The 21,046-nt window shown below is 36.6% G+C and overlaps 1 protein-coding gene across 22 annotated transcripts in view; it reads left to right on the forward strand.

Annotated features, from left to right (window-relative positions):
• PSPC1 (paraspeckle component 1) overlaps positions 1-21,046 on the forward strand; it is a 69,959-nt gene that overhangs the window by 32,962 nt on the left and 15,951 nt on the right. For 5 of the 22 annotated variants that reach the window (XR_003990063.1, XR_003990061.1, XR_003990062.1 and 2 more), the window contains exons 8-9: positions 881-1,050; positions 19,605-19,860. The exons of 5 other annotated variants lie outside the window; for them this stretch is intronic. Coding sequence is in view for 2 of the 17 variants with exons in the window: in XM_030476507.1 (XP_030332367.1) it covers positions 881-1,050; positions 4,567-4,752 (356 nt within the window). In the remaining 15 variants the exon portion in view is untranslated. Of the gene's footprint in view, positions 1-880; positions 1,051-1,932; positions 1,949-4,566; positions 5,048-11,199; positions 13,773-19,604; positions 19,861-21,046 lie in introns of those variants that run through there. 12 more of the 22 variants (XR_003990067.1, XR_003990066.1, XR_003990064.1 and 9 more) reach the window with 7 other exon arrangements.

Raw genomic sequence — 21,046 nt, forward strand, 5'->3', positions numbered from 1 at the left:
GAAGGGTGGATTATTGCTGGGGGCAGGGGGAAACAACGATGCATCACCACCAGTCTTAAAGTTGATTATATTTGTTACATCTTTAGGCAGATGTAAACAATATATATAATGAGATTTTTTTTCTTTTTTTAACATGAGAAAATGCTGTGAAGGCAATTTTACCTACCTGTTGAGTATGTTAATGGGTACTGGCAGAGTGGTGTTTCCTAGCACAGTGTTATAATTATATAAATGATCTCCTCAAAAGACGTTTTTAAGTTTTTTTTTTTTTCTTCCTCTTATTGTGAATCAGAATTTTAGAGGAGACTATTCTGTCACTTTCAATTATAACAAAAATTCCCTGGTACTTTAACTATAACAAGTTATATTTAAATGCAAGATTTATTTATGCTATTAAAAAAAGTAAAGTTGAGCATCATCTCTGGTGTTGCTTTTAGACCTTAGACTAATGTAATGTAACTACATAGAGTTACCATAATACTGATATATTATGTTATGATCCCTAAAGAGCCAAGTTGCCTTATAGCTGCCAATTACTGCAAAATCACGTGAGATTTTTTCTTGTTTGTGGTGTATATACTGCATATATATGCTATATGAACACTTCAGTTCCTGCACAGAAATCGTACAGCTATGTTTAGCTCTAAAGTTCAGGATTCTCAAATACATGAGGCAGATTATGTAATTCAAAATAACAGGGATTAATGAAAATCTGTTTAAAAGCAGATGATTGAGATAAATGTACAGTCTCAAAGAATATTTTTTATTATTTCGAGTATTGGAAGTCTTGTACATTTGGCTTTTTAAAATATTGTAAATTGTTTGTTTATTCTTGTAAAATTCAGATAGGACAGCTCTAAGTATAGATTGTTTTGCATAGATGCGTTTAGCCCAGCACCTGCTGGTAACCAAGGCCCTCCTCCAATGATGGGTATGAATATGAACAACAGAGGAACTTTACCTGGCCCTGCAATGGGTCCTGGTCCTTCCATGGGACCAGAAGGAGCTGCAAATATGGGAACACCAATGATGCCAGATAATGGAACAGTGGTAACGTATCACTAATTTAATTACTTTGAATAGCTGTCATGTCTCATGGCCCATTTTTGTTGCCAAAGATATTTTCACACTGAGTAAGAACATGTTATGTATTTTGAAACTGTTAAAAGCACTTGGTAAAACTTGTTAATGCAAATGATTTACAACGGAGAAGGAAATCTTTATTTGATATTACTATGAAGTTCCTACTTCCCTTAGGAACGAGGCGAATTCTTTGGTCGGTAACAAGACTTTAAATTGAGGTTAGAATGTATAGCACACGTGGGAAAACTTTGCCTGTATGACCTGTTATGAAAAACTCACTGATAGAAGGAAATCACTTCTGTGAAATGAAGAAGGAACAACATACCAGAGTAATGTGTAAATTTAGGCATTGGCTGTTTTCTGTGAAACTAAATTCTGTGTGTTAGCTTGTTGGGGTTTTTGATGAACAGTTCGATGTTGGAAGCTATGTAGTGTGAAGATATCTTTGTGTAAACTGCTTAATTTTTTAAAGCAACTTTAGTGGGTTTTGAATTTCCTTTCTAACACTGTTGAAAGCATGAGATTATGACAGTAATTATGCCACTTAGAAAATAAGTATGCCAACAGCTGTTAGGGGTAACTGTCATATCAATAGAGGAAAAACAGTATTGCCCAGTAGCCAAGGGTGGTAGGGAATGTCTTGTATACATCTGGAATTTCTTATTAAGAGCAGATAAGCCATTGGGGTGCAGTTAAAGCACTAGCCATTTTTGCTCTGTTCTCATAGCCAGCACTTTTCCTAGCTGTAATGTCTTATGTAGAGAAACAACCGTATAATTTTTAATCTGATTTTTACACATTTTTCAGTATTATTCTGTAAATAGATCTTTGAGATGTTCTAGTGGTGGTCTGATAAAAAGGAATATATAGTATAAACAGCAATTGCATCATAATTTTGTTGGAACACAAGCATTTTGTAGCTGTATTTTTTAATATATGCCTTTTCAACAGTATCCATCTACGATTGAGCAATCTGTATAATGAAGTTTGGACAAAGCTCTTTGTTCCTTACAGGAAAATGAGATTTTGATTGAGCAAAAAATAGATAATGAGTCTGGTCTTTACCAGTTGAAGGAGAAGATCTCACTTCCTATCATGAGCAAGCTCATTTTATCGGTTGTATCATTTCTCACAAAGCAGGTGGGGAGGGGGGATGCTTTTCACAAAATAGAGGTTTCAGAGATGCTTTTTCTAGAGACTGCTGTGCAGTGGTCTCCTGGAACATTCTTTTGTGATTATATAGACACAGAAAAAGAAATGTAAGGAGAAGGAACGTGTTATCTGAAATCATGGTATCTATCTCAAACTGTTGTTTTTCTACAGAAAGTCATTCCAGGTATGGAAATGTAGGGAATACACTGACAATTCAAGATGCATGTTTTAATTTTTTTTTAATACCATTTTCTTCTGCATGCTACTGAAGGACAAATAAGATGTTTGGTTTGTGTTGGGGTTTTTTTTGTTTCGTGGGGTTTTGTTTGTTTTTGTTTGGGGGGTTGCTTTTTGGGTTGTTTGGGGTTTTTTGTTTGTTTTCAGTTTGGACTTTTGGACATCTTTAATTTGGGGAGCAGGCCCCTAGAGAAAGGCACAGCAGAGCTGTGTTTTTCCTGTTGTTGGAAAGACACTTTAAAGATCCCTTGAGGGCTGTCTACTAAGTAAGCGCTGTAAGAGTTAACTTCAGTTTCCACTGAGGGAAATGTAGAATATGCTTTATAGACCAGAAACACGGTGTAAATTTTTTAAATTGGATGTTCTTCACAAGTCTTTTAGGAGAAAGTTGGAGAATTTTGGTTTTGTTCCACTGCAGTCTTTCGAAACATAGGTTTTCTTTGAAAATAACATTTGAGGGATAGCTATTCCTCCCGCACCCCCCTTTTATTGTAGGTAAACAATAGGTAAACCACTGGAGAGAGGGATCCTTGTTGGAAAGAGGACTTTTTGTCCGCAAGACAAATGGTAAAAATTATTAGGAGTATGTTATAAGTTCCTATTTGCTGAAGTTCAGCTCCATTACTAACAAGCTGGCATGAGTTAAAGATAATATTTTTAATAATTTTTAACCAGTGCTGCAGATTTTAAGGTAAACTGGGACAGTAGTAGATCTTTTATGCAGCTCTTGAAGTAACATTTTTCGTATTCAAAGTCAACTTTTAAACATTGCATGTATATACAACCATGATTTAAGTTGCATTTATTTTTATCTATACAGATATAATGCTGTTTTAAAATTTTATATATATATGTGTGTATATATATATATACGAATTAGCAGACTCTAGAACTGTTGAGGTCTATTACTATTACTGGAGTTAGACTTTCAGAAGAATTCTTCTCTGATTGAGGCATATAAAGTGCTAGTGTTGAATGTCCTTGTTGAACTCTGGATACCTGGGCAGTTAATGTAGATCTCTGTACAGAAGGAATTTCTTCTGAAAGCATAACTGTCTTCAACCAGGTGAATGATGAATCGTTGCAAGTTGTGATTGTACCATATATCACTGCTTTTAATGGTCTGTTTGTTGGGTTAATGTTTTACATTTCATCACGTGGGGTTCTGCTTTTAAACACTTGCATAAATACTGAACTGTAAGTGCTCAGATGCATGTTTTCTGGTTTAGCTCTTAGTTGCTATAGCCGAATACATGTGTGTAAGCACATACACTTTTATTGATATTAGGCACAGAGCAAAGGAAAGTAAATGCCGAACATTAACTGGATTTTCATCTTGTATTGATACCTCAGATTAACCTTTAGATACATACCAATTTTTTTGAAAACTAAGCATAGTCCAGTTATGCATTTTGTCACTAGTTGTGTCAGTTTATTTGGACTGTGTTTTAAAAGTCTAACTGAAGATTCCTAAAGTGCCATACAAAAGGATGACTAGTATGGCTGGAAATACCCACAGGTATCTGGGTATATATGTATTCAGGTTATATTGCTATTAAAAGAATAAACGTGCAGTCTCTAAAAATACCAAAAAATAAATACAAAAGCTGGGTGGGGTGATTTTCATTTTGGTTTGGGTTTTTTGTTTTGGGGTGTTTTGGGGTTTTTTTTGTTTGTTTTTTTTCTTTTTTTTTGTATAGTTCAACAATGTTTCTGTGTCTTATTTAAGAGGGAAGCATTGTAGTTTGCATGAAAGGCAGAACAGGGCTCAGGTATTACAATTACTGTTTGCTGTCTCTTCTGTTACATAGAGAATATATATTGCTTCAGATGTGCTTGAAAGGGTGAAGTTGCATTTGGCACCAGAGTTGGTCTTAAGTTTTTACTTTTTTAATTTACTTTAAAAGTTGGAGCATAACATTAGCACTCTTTAATTTCCAGCTCTATTTCCATAATAACTAATTGAATTGCTCCTTTCTTCCCTCTATGTGTGATCCTGATTCTGCTGGACTATCTGCTGAACTTCATGACAACATCACTTGTCGTTTTTGTTGTAACTCACATTTGGCATGGTTCCAAATGGACTTGTATTAGCATAATGAGAGATTCCCTCAAGGAGGTCCATCACAGATGGGTTCACCTCTGGTTAGTAGAACGGGCTCTGAAACTCCTCAGCCGCCAATGAGTGGTGTAGGTGCCGTGAGTGGTGGACCTGGTGGCTTTGGTAGAGGAAACCCAGGGGGCAACTTTGAAGGACCTAACAAGCGTCGCAGATACTAAAACTTACTTCATTCCTTACTGTTTAGAATTCCAGTAAAACTATACAGTGATATGCCTTTATAATTTTAGCTGTTATCTGGAAACGGTTTTATTGTTATTGTAGTCTTTAAAAAAAAACCCCAACGGTTTCTTTTGTAAAACTTTTTTTGTATTCAGTCATAGGCTTTGTAGTATAGAGCAGAAATGATGCGGATCATTATGTAAGGCAATGTGTTTGTTAGCAAAATACAATGTGTGACTATGCTGTAAAACGTGCAGTTATCTGATTGCAATAAAATATAAAAATCACTTGAAAGGATTTTGGGAATGTTATTACCAATACTGGGTGAGAATAATTTTGTGCTTAATTATAAGTGGCATCATTTTCATTCTTAGGTAGTTTCTACTATGTATCAAAGTTCTATTCTTAGTGAATCTGTTTAGCTAAACTGCATGTTGCAGTACATACCATGAACAATTTATAACACCACTGCTTTTGTTTTGACTTTTGAAGAGCCTCAAATTTTATACGAAGTGTTTTCAAGGATACCATGTCCTTGCATCTCAGTCTCCCTTTGCAAACTTAGTCACAAGAAGCTTATCAACGGAGTATATCTGTTACCCAAATTACTAGAATAACTTGGTGGGAAAAACACTTCGGAAGAGGAATCTGTATGTATGTTTTATTCATAACAGTATGAATGAGTTTACCTAAACCATAGTTCTACAGAAGAAAAAACTGTTGTGACATCTGTGTATTCTGCTGATTGTTGCTTGCCATTGCAAGGAAGGAGACATTTGTGCAAGCTGGTTTAAAGCCTTTCACTGTGTAATGCATCATTATAGGTATGTTTCCCCCAATGTGGTTTGAATAGAAACAGGTCTGTTATCAATGATTTAACTGTTTAATTAGGAGGCGAATGTGTTGTCCAGTTAAAATAATTGTTCACTTATAGTAGAGTAATACACATTTAGAAGGATTGCACGAGTATTCTTGATATTTTACAGAATGGTGAATTTGAAAAATACCCATTGCCAACACAACTCAGGCTAGATTTGCTGATTGAGTTTAAAGATAAAGCTGATAAAGGCTGTCAAGAAGCTTGTTACGATTCAGATTTTGTAAGTCATGGAAGATGATGGAAAAGACCTATTGGTTCTATTCCTGTATCGGCAAGAGAGTAGGTATATTTTTGGTTACTATTGCTTTTTTTTCCTGTGCAAAATAGTTGTGAAATCAGTGTTCTGTTTTTATCAGTTCACTCATGTTCACTCAGAAATAGAAATTACTAAAATTCATATGCATGACTTGTGACACTAAATGGATTAAAACTGATTTGAGATAACCTGGTGCCCTAGTTATATCAAAATGGTATGTACGTAGCTCAAAGCATGGGATGCAAGCAGCAGAGAGCATGTATGTGTTACTGCTTAATAAATATAGCAGTGGTGGTCTTGGTGAATTGAATTGTGAGCAAATGGGTGAAGTAAAATTGTGGCATTGCTGGCATTTTGGAAGTACTGTTATTTAAATTGCCAGTGTTATACAGGTTTAAGAGATTGTTTTCATACAATTCAGGAGTTATCACCTATGTAGGTCCTCACTTGTGACATCTGTAACTGCCGAGCATTTTCGTCTAGCCTGTCTTTAATGTTGCCATTTTTTGCTTGACTTGAAATACATGCCACACTTTATAGTTTGTGATGCAGTAGTGAGTAGGGTTTGAAGGCTGAAATACTCTTTCCCCTCTTTGATATATATGTCATGTTACAGCGCTCGTTCTTTTTGGTTTGTTTTTTTTTCCATTAGATGTAAACTAGTGTTTGCATATAGCTACTACGTAAGGTCTCTGTTTGGTGTACTGCATTCACTTGAAAATGCAGTTTACACTGGTGTCTAGTAGGGTGTTTAAATACTAGATTACTTTTGTCTCATATTTTCTGCCCTTTTTGAGGGGGATTGAGAAAGTACAGGTGGGAGTAATTCTAAACTGTCAAGCTGTAAGGGGAACATGTTTGAAATATAACTTGGAACTAGATTCAAGAGGTTTCTTCAGTTTTTCAAAGGAAAAGGCTGTGGCATTCAGGCCTTTTGGCTAACTCCTATATATTTGTTTAGATATATACACCCTCATTCTTGTAATATGTGAGTATGCTTCAGAAGTTACATTAAACATACCAAACCTGCAAGAAGTGGTTCAGTTTTTCCTTGCCAGCCTTATGCTGTTTTAAGTACATGTTGCATTTTTGCTAGTATGTCTGTATTTGAAAGTTATTGTAGAGTTTAATTAATATTAGTGATTTTCATTCCACAGTTGTGGGCTACCCTGTAAAACTGACTTGGCTCTGCTGCATAGTAGCAGTGGGTTTGTCTGCTGTCCTTATTGCAGAAAAGCACCTAGTCTCTTTAAATATCCATGAACCAAGCTTTTAAGTCCTAAAAAATAAATTCTGAAATACTGAATTTGGGCACACTTTCAAGATTCCCTGAAGAATGCCTTTTGTAGCTGATTACAGGCTGCCAAATTCTGCTCTTAATAAAAGCTTGCTTAGGGCTGCCTGGCCATATTGATTGTATACAGCTCAACTATAAAGGCAGTGACTTTTTTTTTGCCATACTTGGCAGTAACTGACTCTAGCTATGCGATAAACATATAATTTGGTTAAGAAAGGAATGGTCCCAGTTTGTTTCCTAAAAATGGTATATAGATGCAACCAGGCAGCATTTTTGCTTGAAGGTACTGCCCATGTGCTGGAAGTGATTAATTTTTCTTGTTCCTCATCTGGCCAATGAGTTCAGCATTTTTTCTCTGTACACATGTACTGAAGTTTTTAACTGTCTGTGGTCTCTTTGACTAGAATGCACAGTAGAGTTCTGACTCTTTCTGCTACATGTTATGGGAAAACAAGCTTGGAAAGGATGTGACATTGACAACTACAATGCACTTACTTTTGAGTGTGACTTTTGGTTGAACTTACTGAGGTTTTTACATTACTCCTGAAATTTCAGTCTAAACTGCTTGATTTTCATGTGAAATGCAATTTTAATACTTAAATATAGCAAAGCTTTACTACTACCCTTTTGAAGGGAGAATATGGTTTGAGGTGAGACGTCCAGCAAATGAGTGGTGTGCTCTGGTGGCATGAATCTCACTTTACTTACGCATGTTGTAGGAACTAAGTTTTTTGCAGACTTAATTTATAAATTTTTGTATAAAAGGTTGATTGTAATTCTTCCTTTCTCAGTGACAAGTCAAAATAAACTGTAACTGTACTATTAAAACAGCAGGGAATGATCTGTAACAACTGGTGGAGTCACTTTACATTGGACTGCAAATGTGAAGGGATTCTCAGTCCCATTCCTGAGGCTTGAAGTGGTATGTGTCCATAGGTGGCTTTACAGAGTCTGCATTCAGCATCTCTTGGTAGCTTGTGCATGGGGCCAAGACTGGAGACTTGAGAGAGCACATGTTCAAATGCAATTCAGTTGTCTTCACAGGAGCCCTGAATTTATTAATTTGGGTGTCGTGCTGTCATTCAGATGCAGAACCATCTTGGGATTTGGTGCTTTCAAATTTTGGGCTGTTAGCTCACTTCTAGCATGAGGGAATATCACTCCAGTGTTCCCTGATTCTTGAATAGTGAGGAGAGAGTGAGTGCGGCCTATGAAAAATAGAGGTTGGACATTAGTGGCAGACATTGGACGGAATTATCTCCCCAAAATTTGCTTTCTTAAAAATTAATGAAATGTGATAATAAGAGTAGAAGGAGGATTAACTAAAAACTTGCAATACCTGGTGTCAGGTATGATTTTTCCCATTGGATTGGCTTTTTGTTGCCCTTTAGTCTTAGTAGGTGGTCTCACGAATTTGGCATTTTGCTGTTATGAAGAAATCTATGTTGTTGTTTTGGGGTTTTCCCGCATAAAATATTTTGAAATTCATAGCTGTAGGTATTTCAGGTTTTTATGGTAATCCATGAAATAGTGAAGTTTATAAAAATTAAGTTATCCATGTCCAAAATGTAAGTTGTAGAATAGATAAACTGAATATTACATTTTCATTAAAACAATATTTTAGGTTTTTTAACGTGTGGAAACAAACCCTCAATGTGTTCATTTTCAATGGGATAGATTTAATAGGTCTTTTCCATCTTGAACTTCCTTAAATTGAAATTTGGAGATATTCATATTAACGACCTCAGTCTGTCTTCTAAAAGCAGGAAGGGATGGGTTTCTTCAGAAAAGCATTTTAGAACAGCAACCATTCCTTCCTAATTGAAGGAACAATTCAGAAAAGTGTGGAGTTCACAGATAAGCATAGCATACTTACAGGTAAAACCATTTAAAAAAATGCTTTCATGTAGTGATTATTTTATACCCAAATCACAATAAAAAAACCCAAAACCCCGTTTTTGTAAATGTGGATAAGAACTAACTGATTTGAAGGGATTCCCCCAAATAGAGGACAAAATGCTTATAATAAGAGGTATGAGATTCAAAAGGAACTTAACTGTGTTACTGCGTACACGTGTTGGTAAGGTTTTTCCATTTGTTTTGGTGAATGGTTTGTCTAGAGCTTGTATTGTTCCTAGGTTTAATAGTGTGCTTTTATGTCTTGATTTCTGTAGAGTAAAGCCTAGCTGTATAATTGGATTGAATTTACATGCTAACTGTATGCGGGATGTGAAGTGCTTGACTTGAAAGAAGCGCAGTGAGAATAAAGATACTGTTCTTGCCTTGAATTTCTCAGTTTAAAAAAAATGTGTAGAACCTTGAACAGGAATAAGTGTGAAGGGTCTTGTATGTAAATTGAAAAAAGATGGGGGAGGGGGAATAAAGTGACATAATAAAAATGGGAGATATGTGGTTTACTTTTCTATCTACAGCAGATTCACAAAAATAACTTTAAAGCTTCTTATACGTGAAAACCGCTAACTAATTTTTAATGGAAAATATGGAAGTACCCGTTACATGAATGTCTTGCATGTTTTGAGCTTTGAGTTCTGTGTTGTGCAGATGGCCAAGGATGAAAAACACTGAAATGAATTAATATTCTAAAAAGATTTTTGATATTCATGGGATGTAGGGTGGGGTCACTGCAGTTAGATGTTTCTTCTATGGTGGTGTTATGAAATCATTCTGTAGAACTTGATTTTTTTGTGGCTGAATACAGCAACTGTATACAGCCACACCTCATATTGTAAGTACGAACCAGCTGATCTTAACATTGTTAGCCTTTCATCAAACCAGTGAGAATCCGGTCTTGCATTTACATCTCATAGCCAGAGAAGCACCAAACAGAGATTGGTTAGTAATTGTCAGATAGGATTAACGTATTTTCATTAGGTTTTTGCATTAATTTCACTGTATTTTTTTTTTTATTTGTGTGAAAGGGGGAAAGAATTTATTCTCAGTGACTATTTGGAGGGAAAAAGAAAAACAAAACAAAAAAGCCCCCCAAAACTAAGCAAAAAACCCACCAAAACCCAACAAACCAACAAAACACTCCTCCCAAAATAGCCCCCCAGTGCCAACCCCTGCCAAGCAAAACAGGTTTTCCTTTGTTAAATAACCACATATACTTAAGCAAGGTAGGAAACCACAAAGTTGGAAGAGGAAATGTAATAAATCTAAAAAGATGTAAACCCCACAATGATTTATTGTAACTTTCTTTGCAGCTGTTTGCTCTTAGTGTTTAGGGCATTTTAATGTTTCTTTTTAAGAAAAGATTTTTACCATTTGTTATTTGCTGTAAAAGGATTTATTTTGCAGTGCTGTTCCTAAGCTTTACATATTTTTATTTAGTGTAAAATTGCAGGAAAGAACTCTGCATAAACCAGCTATCACAGTATTGTAGAATGCAACTGTGAACTGCTGGCAGAAGGTGGTCTTTCAAGCTGCTTACAAATGATTTAATGTATGCTAATGGAAAAGTTGAAATCTTTTTGTGTAAAATAATAATTCAATACATGCATTGCTGCAGATAGGCATAGCCTTTTGCCCTCCTTGCTGCTTGGTCCTGCTTCCTGCCTGCTTTGTGCCACCCTTGCATCTCTGTGCCCATGCAGTGAGCAGGGAAAAAAACCCCAGTGAAAATCCTGCTCGATTCTGCTCATTTCAGTGTGGAAGAACAGCAAGGAGTGGGCAGTACAGCAAGACTACTCTTGACTGTGTGGACGTAGGTTAGTTTGGGCTGTATCTGCGTGCCACGTAGAGAGTATATTTTATATATTTTCTCATTAAGTGAGTTTGGATGACTTTTCAGTACTTCTAAGAAATACATAATTTAGAACAAATAAGTAAGAACTTTGCTGAGGGCTTTCAGATGTCTGAGTAGCACAGTTATGTTTTACATTCTTGGTGATGACCCAAGAGGGAAGTTATTTGAAGTAATGGAGAAAAACCCATACACTAAAATGTTGAGCCAAATTATATGTGAGCTTGATCTGTCTGTTCACTTTCTGCAGTTGCCAAGAAGGTTGCATGCAAGCCAGTAAAATACGGAAAATAGTGTTCTTCACGATTTCTTCAGGAAAGGTGATATACACAGTTGCTTTAGAGAAGCAAGACTGTTCACGTGTACTTTTTCTTGGAAGAAAATATCTACCACAATTACAAGATGGAAAATACTGTCTTTTAAAATGCTAACCTCCTTCATTCTTTGATACAATAGCACTGCGTTGTTCCATATTTTATGTTCTACTTTTAAGGGACAGAGCATATGAAAGGTAAGCTGCAGCTCCAGTTTTAATCATCTTCATGTCAAAAGCCTTTTCCAGAAGGCACAGAAGGAAAATTTTTAATAAAGAAACAGTATTTCATCTTCAGTTTTGTTCTAGTGTGGAACGTTGTGCTTCTAGAACTTCCAGCATTTTATCAGTAGCAGTTCCACATCTGACATTTTCAGAACCAGAGCTGTGCCAAATAATACAAATGAAGTTTCTGTCTTAGTGTGTGAAGAATGTAATTACTACATTTCAAAACCTGAATGTTCAGATTTTTGAAAGAAAATGTATGAAATAATTGTCTTACATTGAATTACTGGTTTAAAAATGAAAAACATGTCAACTTGGCAGTTGGGATGGTTGTGCTTTTATACCTATTTCAGTGTATGTGCCAGTTTATCATTGCCATGTTATGCTTTGTATAGTTTTTGTAATACCACTTCATGCATGTTCCACATCATTCTTGCATCACAGTTGTGTACAGTTTCATATTTTATTCACACTGCTGAATGTGAATGTCTGTAGAAGGGGGTACTAGAGCATTTGTTTGGTATTATGTAAACTTGGTTGGGGGGGGTTTCATTGCTAAGCTTGCTTCCTGTTTGTGTTCACTCTGCATGTTTAGTGCAACATTCACTTTTTCTATTATATATGGGGGAAAAGTAGCAAGTCATGAAAATGTGCTTATTAGGAAAATCAACGGAAGTCCGGGATACCTCTTACAGCTTCCAAAATGACAGCTGGCTCAGGAGAATAAAATCACTTTGTATACTTTCATGCATGATTACTTCTAGATTTTTTACCTGCTTATGGCCCACTTCAGTATTAATGGTAAAGATAAAAAAATAGTTCAGTTTCCATGGATAATCTGGTTTTGATCACAAGTATGTGTACAAGACAGTAAATCACAAATGACTTGATGTTTGCTTTGAATAGTACTGTAACTCCCCGAGTTGTATTAAACATAAAAAAAAGTAGTTTTGAGTTTCATCATTTTTGAAGTGAAGCTTTAAAAATTGTATTGAGAGAAAACCAGCCCATGGCGGGGGGCGGGTATGGGGGGATGGAAGGAAGTGCAGATCATGCTCTTGTTTTGAGCTGCATTACATTACTGGGCATGCATCTTTTACTCTTTAAATTGGGGCCACTGTGTGAAACGTTGTTATGAACACTTAACAAGAAATGTTGTCTTATTTTACCCAGTTAAAGTTTTAATTCATTTTTAGCATCTTAAAAATAGAATTGGTTAGGTTAGGCAGATGGACTTTACTGGGGATATTGGCATGTATTATGAAATCATCAGAAGTAGGATAATTCGAGTGATGGTAGTTACCGAAGGCTGATAATACGTTGTGCCTTTAAGTCTAGTTGGATAAAAGCTGATCTTGAGCATTATTCTTACTACCTTGGAAATGAATTCTTTCATATCTTTTTCTTCTTCCAGGTAACCATAAACCTGAATTTCCCAAGTGTCTGATAATTTTGGAAAATATGGATTTTAACACTATGCTCAGAATCTTAATACTACATTTATACTTCTGCTTTATTGCTGTAGTAGTCACAGAACTACTCAAGGGTTTGACAATCATCTAGATTTTTGGGGAATGGCAAGGGATTGATTATTGTATGTTGCTTAATTCTTGAGCCCTCAGGTAGGAAAACTGGTAATACAGAATCTTCTTCATATTATTGTAAAAAAATCGAAATTGTTTAAAAAAAAATCTGGTATCCTCAAAACTGCCCACTGTCAAGAAAGCTGAATGATGTATCTTTAAGGAAGGTGGGAAAGTTTTATTTTACTAGAGATCTTACATGTTTGTGAAGTATTTGAACTCTAAACCTTTCACTGGTCTGATACTGAGGACATTGTGACTCAACCCTAACTTTATTAGTATTATGGTGAAAATTCTGCAAGCTTCTGCAAAGCTTTACAAGTTGTGTGAGTAATGTGACATAAAGAATATAGGGTTGGGTCAGATCGTTCATCTTTGAAGACTGTCTCTAGGCTGCTCCTGGGTATCCTTATCCGTTCCATCTAGGACTTTGTTTCCTGTTCTGTATTCCAAGTTTTCTTTGACTTTTCCTGATGATGCAGAAGATACAGCTTTATCTGGGGGTTGTAATACTAAACTTGATGGAAATGGGTTAAAGGAAATGATCATGTGTCAGATAGTAAAACCAAAACCAACTTCTTTATATGATTTGCCAAGTCATTGCATACCTCTCCATATGTGTTTTGCTAGTACATGAGTATCACGTATGTATTCTTAACCTGATGTGTTGCTGGAAAGATTTATGGCTCTTCCTGAGGGGAAAAAAGAAGACTTTGTTCTGGATTAATTTAATATTAAAGTTTCTTTTGTGTAAACTAGTTGACAATAAGTGACAGAATACATGACAACTTCAGATAATGGATTGGTACATTTTCTTGACTCACAGGTGTGTAGAAATACTAATATGGAAAAGTGAAAGCAGATAAGTACTCTTCATGGATTTACAGATAGAGGAGGTAGTAATGTGGAAAAGAATGAAGAGGTGGTTTGACCTCCTCTTTCAGTGTCTCTTCTAAAAATCTGGAAGCTGCCATAGAATTCAAAATCCCCAATATGACTTGATAAACTTCATCTAAATAGAAAACATCTAAAATTCTTAAATGTTATTTCAGAGTTCTGCTATAAGTGAAACTAGTTCAATGTAAACATGCAAATAATGCTTTAGTAGACAAAAGAAGTCTAAAAGCCTGTGCTTCATTAAGATAAGGAGAAGAGTAATATGATTGGGGAGTTACCTATATTTTCTCACATTTTTAGTTTTTGTCTACATAACCTTAAAGGAACAGAGGCGGAACTTTTAATGACATGCAGGGAAAGGCTAAGTATACGAGTCAAATTGTGCTGGGAAAGAACTGCAGCTCAAATATGTGTAACTTAATGTGCCAATAGAGGCCTTCTGCCAGGATTTGAGAGCTCCTGCTTAAAAGCAAATGCTGCCCAAATATGGTTCTTTTCTAATTGCAGGAAAATGTCATCTTTGCCTTGATTGTGACAAAAAAAAACAAAAAACACCCAAACTAGACTATAAGGATTTAAGTTTATGAAGAACATAATTATCTTGCCACAGAGATAGATCTGAGTGGTTGAACACTCGGTACCAGAGGTTGCTTGTCTGCTGGTAGGGTACATGTACAGCTCCAGGACTGTCACAGCCTTCTCAGCACTTGGAATACTATAGTGCCTTTGGTTATTCTGGCATTTGCTTTACCTGCCTCAGTTAATCAAGTTCCTTTATGACTACAAAGGTGCTTTTCAAAGTCTTCATCTCTTCTGCTTAGCAAATTTCAGTTGCACAGTGGCAGCTGCTGCAGTTGGGGTTTGGGGGTGGTCTGGGCATAGAGCACTTAAATCAGCATTTGCTTTTGCCAGCTACAGCGGTCTTAGTTTACTCCTTTTCAGTTACTGCAGTGCGCTCCCAAACATTAGTTTTACTGAATTACAGTTGTGGTATTCTCAGCGAGGCATTGATCTGAGCAAAGACTTAGGAAATATTAGATAGAAATTCTCAAAAAATGCAAACTAGTCACACCCAAATTCCTTTGATAATTCAAGGTGTGTTATGGAAAATGAATGTTGGATGATTATTTCAGTCTGATTCCTTCATTTTGTAATAAAGAAGCAAAGACCTGGTTTTACCTCCATGTGCTTAGGTTCATCTTTAAACTACTTGGCTGTCTGCATTTATTTTAGTTTTCACAGTGGTGTAAAATAGAATCACTCAAAATTCATGCATAAATATACTCTGTCAGAGCATACTCAGCAATCAGATGATGATCAGATGCAAAATTTTGCAGAACTCAAAGGAAGTTGATGGAAAGTTGTAAAATAAGATGGAAATGAAGTTAAGGCAAGAACAAGGTTCAGCAGAATAGGAGAGCAAACTGAGCTCTCTTTAAGATGGTCTGTAAAAAGTAGTGGAAGAATCTGGTAACAGGTAATTGTTCTGTTAACCTTTCAAAGAAATTGATGGATCGTTCACTATGCAGAACTTCGTTTTGAAATGCGGACTTTGGTGGAGAAGCTACTGCTTGCTTATACAGAGTTTCTTTTTCAAGACATAGCAAATAATATTTATAGTATGCTAGAGTGGATGTTTTTTCCTTGTGTACATCAAAAGCCACAAACAGGTAACATAAATAACAACTTGTATGTTGTAGTCTGTGTTCATAATATTTTCTTATTAATGTGTTGGTATTTACAAATTGGATAACTGACATAATTTCAATAACTTATTTTTAAATGCATATTTTTAATATGAGAATTGTAGTATGACCTTATATCTTGAAATCTGAATGAAATATGAAAAATAGTGCCAACAGCCAGTCGCTTTGATTTGATATACTTTAGTCTTGAATGTGATGCCAACTGATTGTGTGTAAGATGATAACAAAAGGAAATTCCCTCTTTCCTACCATGTGGTCTTGGCTTAGCCCTGTGCAAACATGGTTTCATCATTAGGCTTTTGTACTTTGTTCTCAAGCGAAGAAAGCTATAGTCAAGTGGAGTGACAAATTTGAAGAGGGGGATAGGTGGTGGAAGAGTTAATTTTAGTAGTATTCCTAACACATGCTGAGATGCCTCATAGTTAAATCAGTTAAATTCAAACTTGAAATTATTCCTAATATTGTGCTTTTCAGTCCTCTTCATTACATGTTAGCAGGTTCTTCCTTAGCTGTGCATATATGAGAGCTGAGACCTAATGCTTTTTTAAATGTTTGATATTTACTTAGCTATTTCACTTCAGGTGGGAATAACAGCTTTATCTTACATGTAGTAGCCACTGCCTCTAAAATAAGGAATATAAAATGGCACAAGGAAGTTGAGATAAATCTTGGTGCAGCATCAGCATATGTCCAGTTGTGCAAGGAAAGGACGAAAAGCCAGGTTTAAATCCCAGCTTGCCAGGCGATGAAGTTCGTACAACAGTAGCAAGTAGAGAATCTCTGCTCTTTGATTTTGTGCAGTTCAGCTCACCACATATTCTGCCTTAAGAATTCTCACAAGTTCCTTGGTGGCGTTATGCACAACTTCTAGCCCAGGTCTGAATAGTAACTTGCTTAGACTGGGCAAGTGCAGGCTTGGTTTGCTGCCAGGACTAGTTATGTCATACTGAAACAGATCTGTAAATGCCTTCATCTCTACAAAGCACAACTTTTCATGAAAAATGATACCTTTATTGAACATTGCTTTAATGTTTTGGGTTTTTTTTTGTAAACAGGTAAGTATTTATGTCAGTGGACTGATGTGTGATAGCATTTGCAGGATACCCTGCAGTTTGTTAATGCTGTTCTGTTGTCTTTGTGTTGAAATAGCTTCCATTTTCTGTGCATTTCAAATCTAATGTAAGATTTTTTTCCAACAAATACGGCTTTATTATGGTGGAAGGTAGAAGTTGGTATTAGTATTGTCATGAAGTAATCGGAGATAAAAATTATTACTCAGCAGAGTTAGTAAAGGAAGGAAATTGCTGGACTGCACAGTGAATTACTGAATCTTTCGACAGGACCAGAGGCAGTGGTCAAACTGAAACACAGGAGGCCCTGTCTGAACATCAGGAAACAAGATTTTAATGTGAGGGTGACCAAGCACTGGCTCAGATTGGCCAGGGAGGTTGTGGAGTCTCCATCCTTGGAGATATCAAAAGCTGTCCATAGTCCTGGGCAATCTGGGGCATCAGCTCTAAGTGGGCCTGCTTGACCAGGTGATCTCTAGAGGCCCCTTCCAACATTAACCCTTCTATTGTTCTGCTACATAAATAAAGCTTTAACTTTATTGAACTGCATATGAGTAAACATTAAATTTTTATGATATGTTTAGGTATTTGAATGCTTCCTTACTCAGTTTCATTTCAATATAGATGTATCTATTGCTTAGTGTTGTTAAGTTTTACATTTTCAAATGAAGCACTTCAAAGATGAAAGCTCTTGGAGTGAATCTTGAGTTGTTGCTCTTTATAAGGACCATGCGACCACAGCTTGCCCTGCCCTTTCCCCCAGCACAGTCTTACGGCTTCAGAGATTTTAGCCCCACAAAGATAATCAATTCAGCTGTCATTATTTTGGAAGAGGAGGTTAGGACACTGCCCTAACTTGGCATCTGCTTCAAAAATAACAGGTAAGGAATCCTACAGGAGGGAATGGGGAGCATTGTGTAAAGTTGGGTAAAGCAGCATTGCGAACACCTCAGAAGTAAATGCATGGTGTATTAGTTTCACAATTCCTTAGGAATGCTGGTTTGTTTTTTTTAATTGGACAAAGTTGGATTATGCACAATCTGGGAAGTTACCCTTGAAAGTAGATTTCCCCCCTAGTTTTTAGAAGATCCAGAATATCTTCAGACTAGTTAGGTGTTTAAGCTTATGCTAGCTGTGCTGGCTTAACCATATCTCTTTTACAACAGATTCTCTAAATTTGTTTCAGACTCAGTACATAAACAAGCCATACGTTTCTGTGATAGGTGGACTCATTTTCTAGAATCTGACAAAACAAGCTCATGAAGTTTTAACTGACTTCTGTAACTTCCAATGCTGAGTGATTGAACAGTTTCAGATGCTTCTCGTCTGTCAGGTTTCTTAAGTTTTCTTTGTTAACTGGTGAAGTCACACCTAAACGTTGTCATTTCTAGATGAAAGAGGTGAGGGTTAAAGGTTAGTCCCTTGCTGCCTCAGCAGTTTTGTAGTACTTAGCTGTTCTATCATAGAATGTTCAGGAACTACACATCTGTGTAACAGGACATGTGAGTGCTGAGGAAAGGATACTGTTAACTTGGATATTTTTCCAAACTGGTTGGCATGAACAAAATTAATAGAAATGTGAACATTGAAGACATTGCTGCTGCATTAAAGACAGCAGATGTAGAATGGATAATTATGAAAGTCACTGATTAACCATCTGTTCCGGTGTTGCAGACTCTGTGACATGGGAATGTTAGTGAGTAATGTAGGGGAGAGGGCTGTGTTCAAAAGTACAGGATTGAGTTGCTGTTTCATATAGGATTATTTTAATGACTGCAGCCTCACAGCTCACAAAATTTTGAAAAAATACATATATATTATGAAAATAACACACTTTATACTGTGCAGTAGAATCCTGAGTGATGTTAAGAAGTTGAAGACTTCATTCCCTTCTGCTGATCAAATCCAAACTTCTTTAAAATGGCAGGGAATCTTTTTTACCCCCCAGAATAGATCCTCCTTTTATATTAAATGCGTGGTCTTACGTCTAGGAATGTAACTTGCAAATAAGCAATTTTAATTAAATTTATGAAATACTTATCAATTTCAGGGTCTTCAGATTAGAACCTTAAGATACACAGATGAAATCTTTGTCCTTTCTGCTTAAATATTTTCAGACATGCTTATCATTCCCCAAATCATAGAATGGTTCAGGTTGGAAGGGACCTTAATACCATCCAGTTCCAACTCCCCTGCCATGGGCAGGAGTGCTTCACACTAGGCTGAAGAAATGGTTTTAACTTCTGTATGAGTGAAGTTTTGCAATCCAGGCAAAGCAGAAAAATAGTTGTCCTTTGATTGTAGTATTGTCACTGGTGTGGGTTTATTATCTAGCCACTAGTGACTGCCATGGGGTTTTGTTGTTGTCTGTGGTTTTGGTTTTTGTTTTGTTAAATCCGATTCCAGAAGGGGAATATTACTACATTCATGTTCCTCTTCCTTGTTCTGTGTAAGATAGTAACGTCAGGTATCCTTTTGAGCCTTGATATGGTGTAATTTTTTCCCTTAAATGCTTACTTGCTTCTGGCTGTCTGCAAGTATATGCTCTTAAGGAGAGAATTTGGGGGACACATGATTGGGAATGGTTGTGTTGTAGTTTGTCTCCTGTAATCACTGGCAGCCAGGCAGTGATGCCTAGGTGACAATTGATTCACTGTCTATTGGTTTTATTGTTGCAAATGTGTGCTTTTCTCCTCAGCAGGGGCTATTCATGGTTAAGGTGAGCAGGTGTGCCCAGACTTGAGTAAAAACTAAGAGAAGAATGGGGAGAAAAAGATTGCTTGACCATTTAAAAATGTCTAGCACTGTGTCTTCTGTTAGTACGTCAGCAGCCAACATTGTTATCTGTTACCTTTTGATAGGTAAACCTGAACAAATGCAAACATGAACACAGCTCTGCGGATCATCTCGGGTTCTCTTTGGAAACCCCAAATAAATGGCCACAAGGGATTGTGTGTTTTCCTGTGAACAGCTCGGCATTGGATTCCTTCCTTTCTGTGTGATGGATAGTGGCTCTGCTGCTCTCAAAATGATACCTGTGCCTGCTGGTGCGAAATGTCATATGGTTCACTTCAGTGGAAGTCACACTTTACCCATGCTGCTGTTATGTGTTGCTAGGTAATTTTTAAAATTACCTAACATAAAATAAAGGGGGAAATGGAGGGAAAGGGGAGGGGGGGGAGCTCTTTGTAACAGTAGCCACCAAAAATTTTGTTAATTAAAAAACCTCAAATAATAAAAAGCCAACCTGTTCTGTCAGTCAAGCCAGTGAGGCTGCATAGCATCAGCGTGCAAGGTAAATGTAAAACATCCTTCATTGTTGCAGGTTGTCATGGTTGTTTCTGCTTGGCATGCTGCTGTGGCAGCCTGGAGCTTGTCTCATGTAGCAATTACTTATTGGAAAGACAGTAGTGGAGAGTACTCTATTAAAGCTGAGTATGTGTTACTTGAGATAGATTGTACTGAAGAGCTGGTTTTCAGTTTTCCTTGATAATGGCTCAGTATATGCCCAGTATCGCTCAGCTTGTGCGTGATGCATCTGTTAATCTCGGAATAGGCATGTTTATCGTGCTCTTTGCCTTTTAGAATATTTCAGATTCATTTTTCTTGGCAGCATACCCACTTTGAGCATTAATTTAAAGAAAAGCTTTATCATATGAACGAAGATGATTAACAGTCTGTTGCCTTGAAAGGAACTGTCTGCTGTGTTCCTGCTCACTCTTACAAATCCCCTTTTTCAGCACTTGCTGCTAGGATACGTTCAGGTCTAACAAAGTAATTAATCATAAACAGTAAGGTTTATACAGGGTCGAGAGGTTGGAATGATCTTAATTTCTTATAGAGAGAGAATCCTGAAGAAGTTGTTACTGGATGGTTTTAGGGATTGTCTTCAAAAACATAGCAGATTTATTTGGCTAAAGTTGTGTCATTAGTATCTACCAGTTGCCAGAATTATGGCTCACTGCTTTCTCTTCAGTAAATCTGGCTGGCCAAGAAAGAGAAGGTAACTGGAAACTGGAGAGACTGTGTTGGGCCTTTGGAAGTCTTAGCCTTTCTGGTTTTAGATGGAAAGGCAGGGGGAGAAGGAAAGCCTAATTGTTAAGCTCTTTAGGGTTTGATTTTTTTTCCGTAATACTAAAATACAGACTGACAGATGAGCAGTTTGTAGTTATAGGTTCCCTTTAAGATGGACACATACTTGTCAATGGCTGGATTAGTTTCTCCAGGTGAAGGTAATGTCCCAGGAAATGGATATTTGTCCAGATGACAATTCCAGCCTGGTTCCCGCAGCTGACAGTCATCA

Source organism: Strigops habroptila, chromosome 2 (assembly GCF_004027225.2).
Source record: "Strigops habroptila isolate Jane chromosome 2, bStrHab1.2.pri, whole genome shotgun sequence".
In the NCBI taxonomy this organism is placed as follows: domain Eukaryota; kingdom Metazoa; phylum Chordata; class Aves; order Psittaciformes; family Psittacidae; genus Strigops; species Strigops habroptila.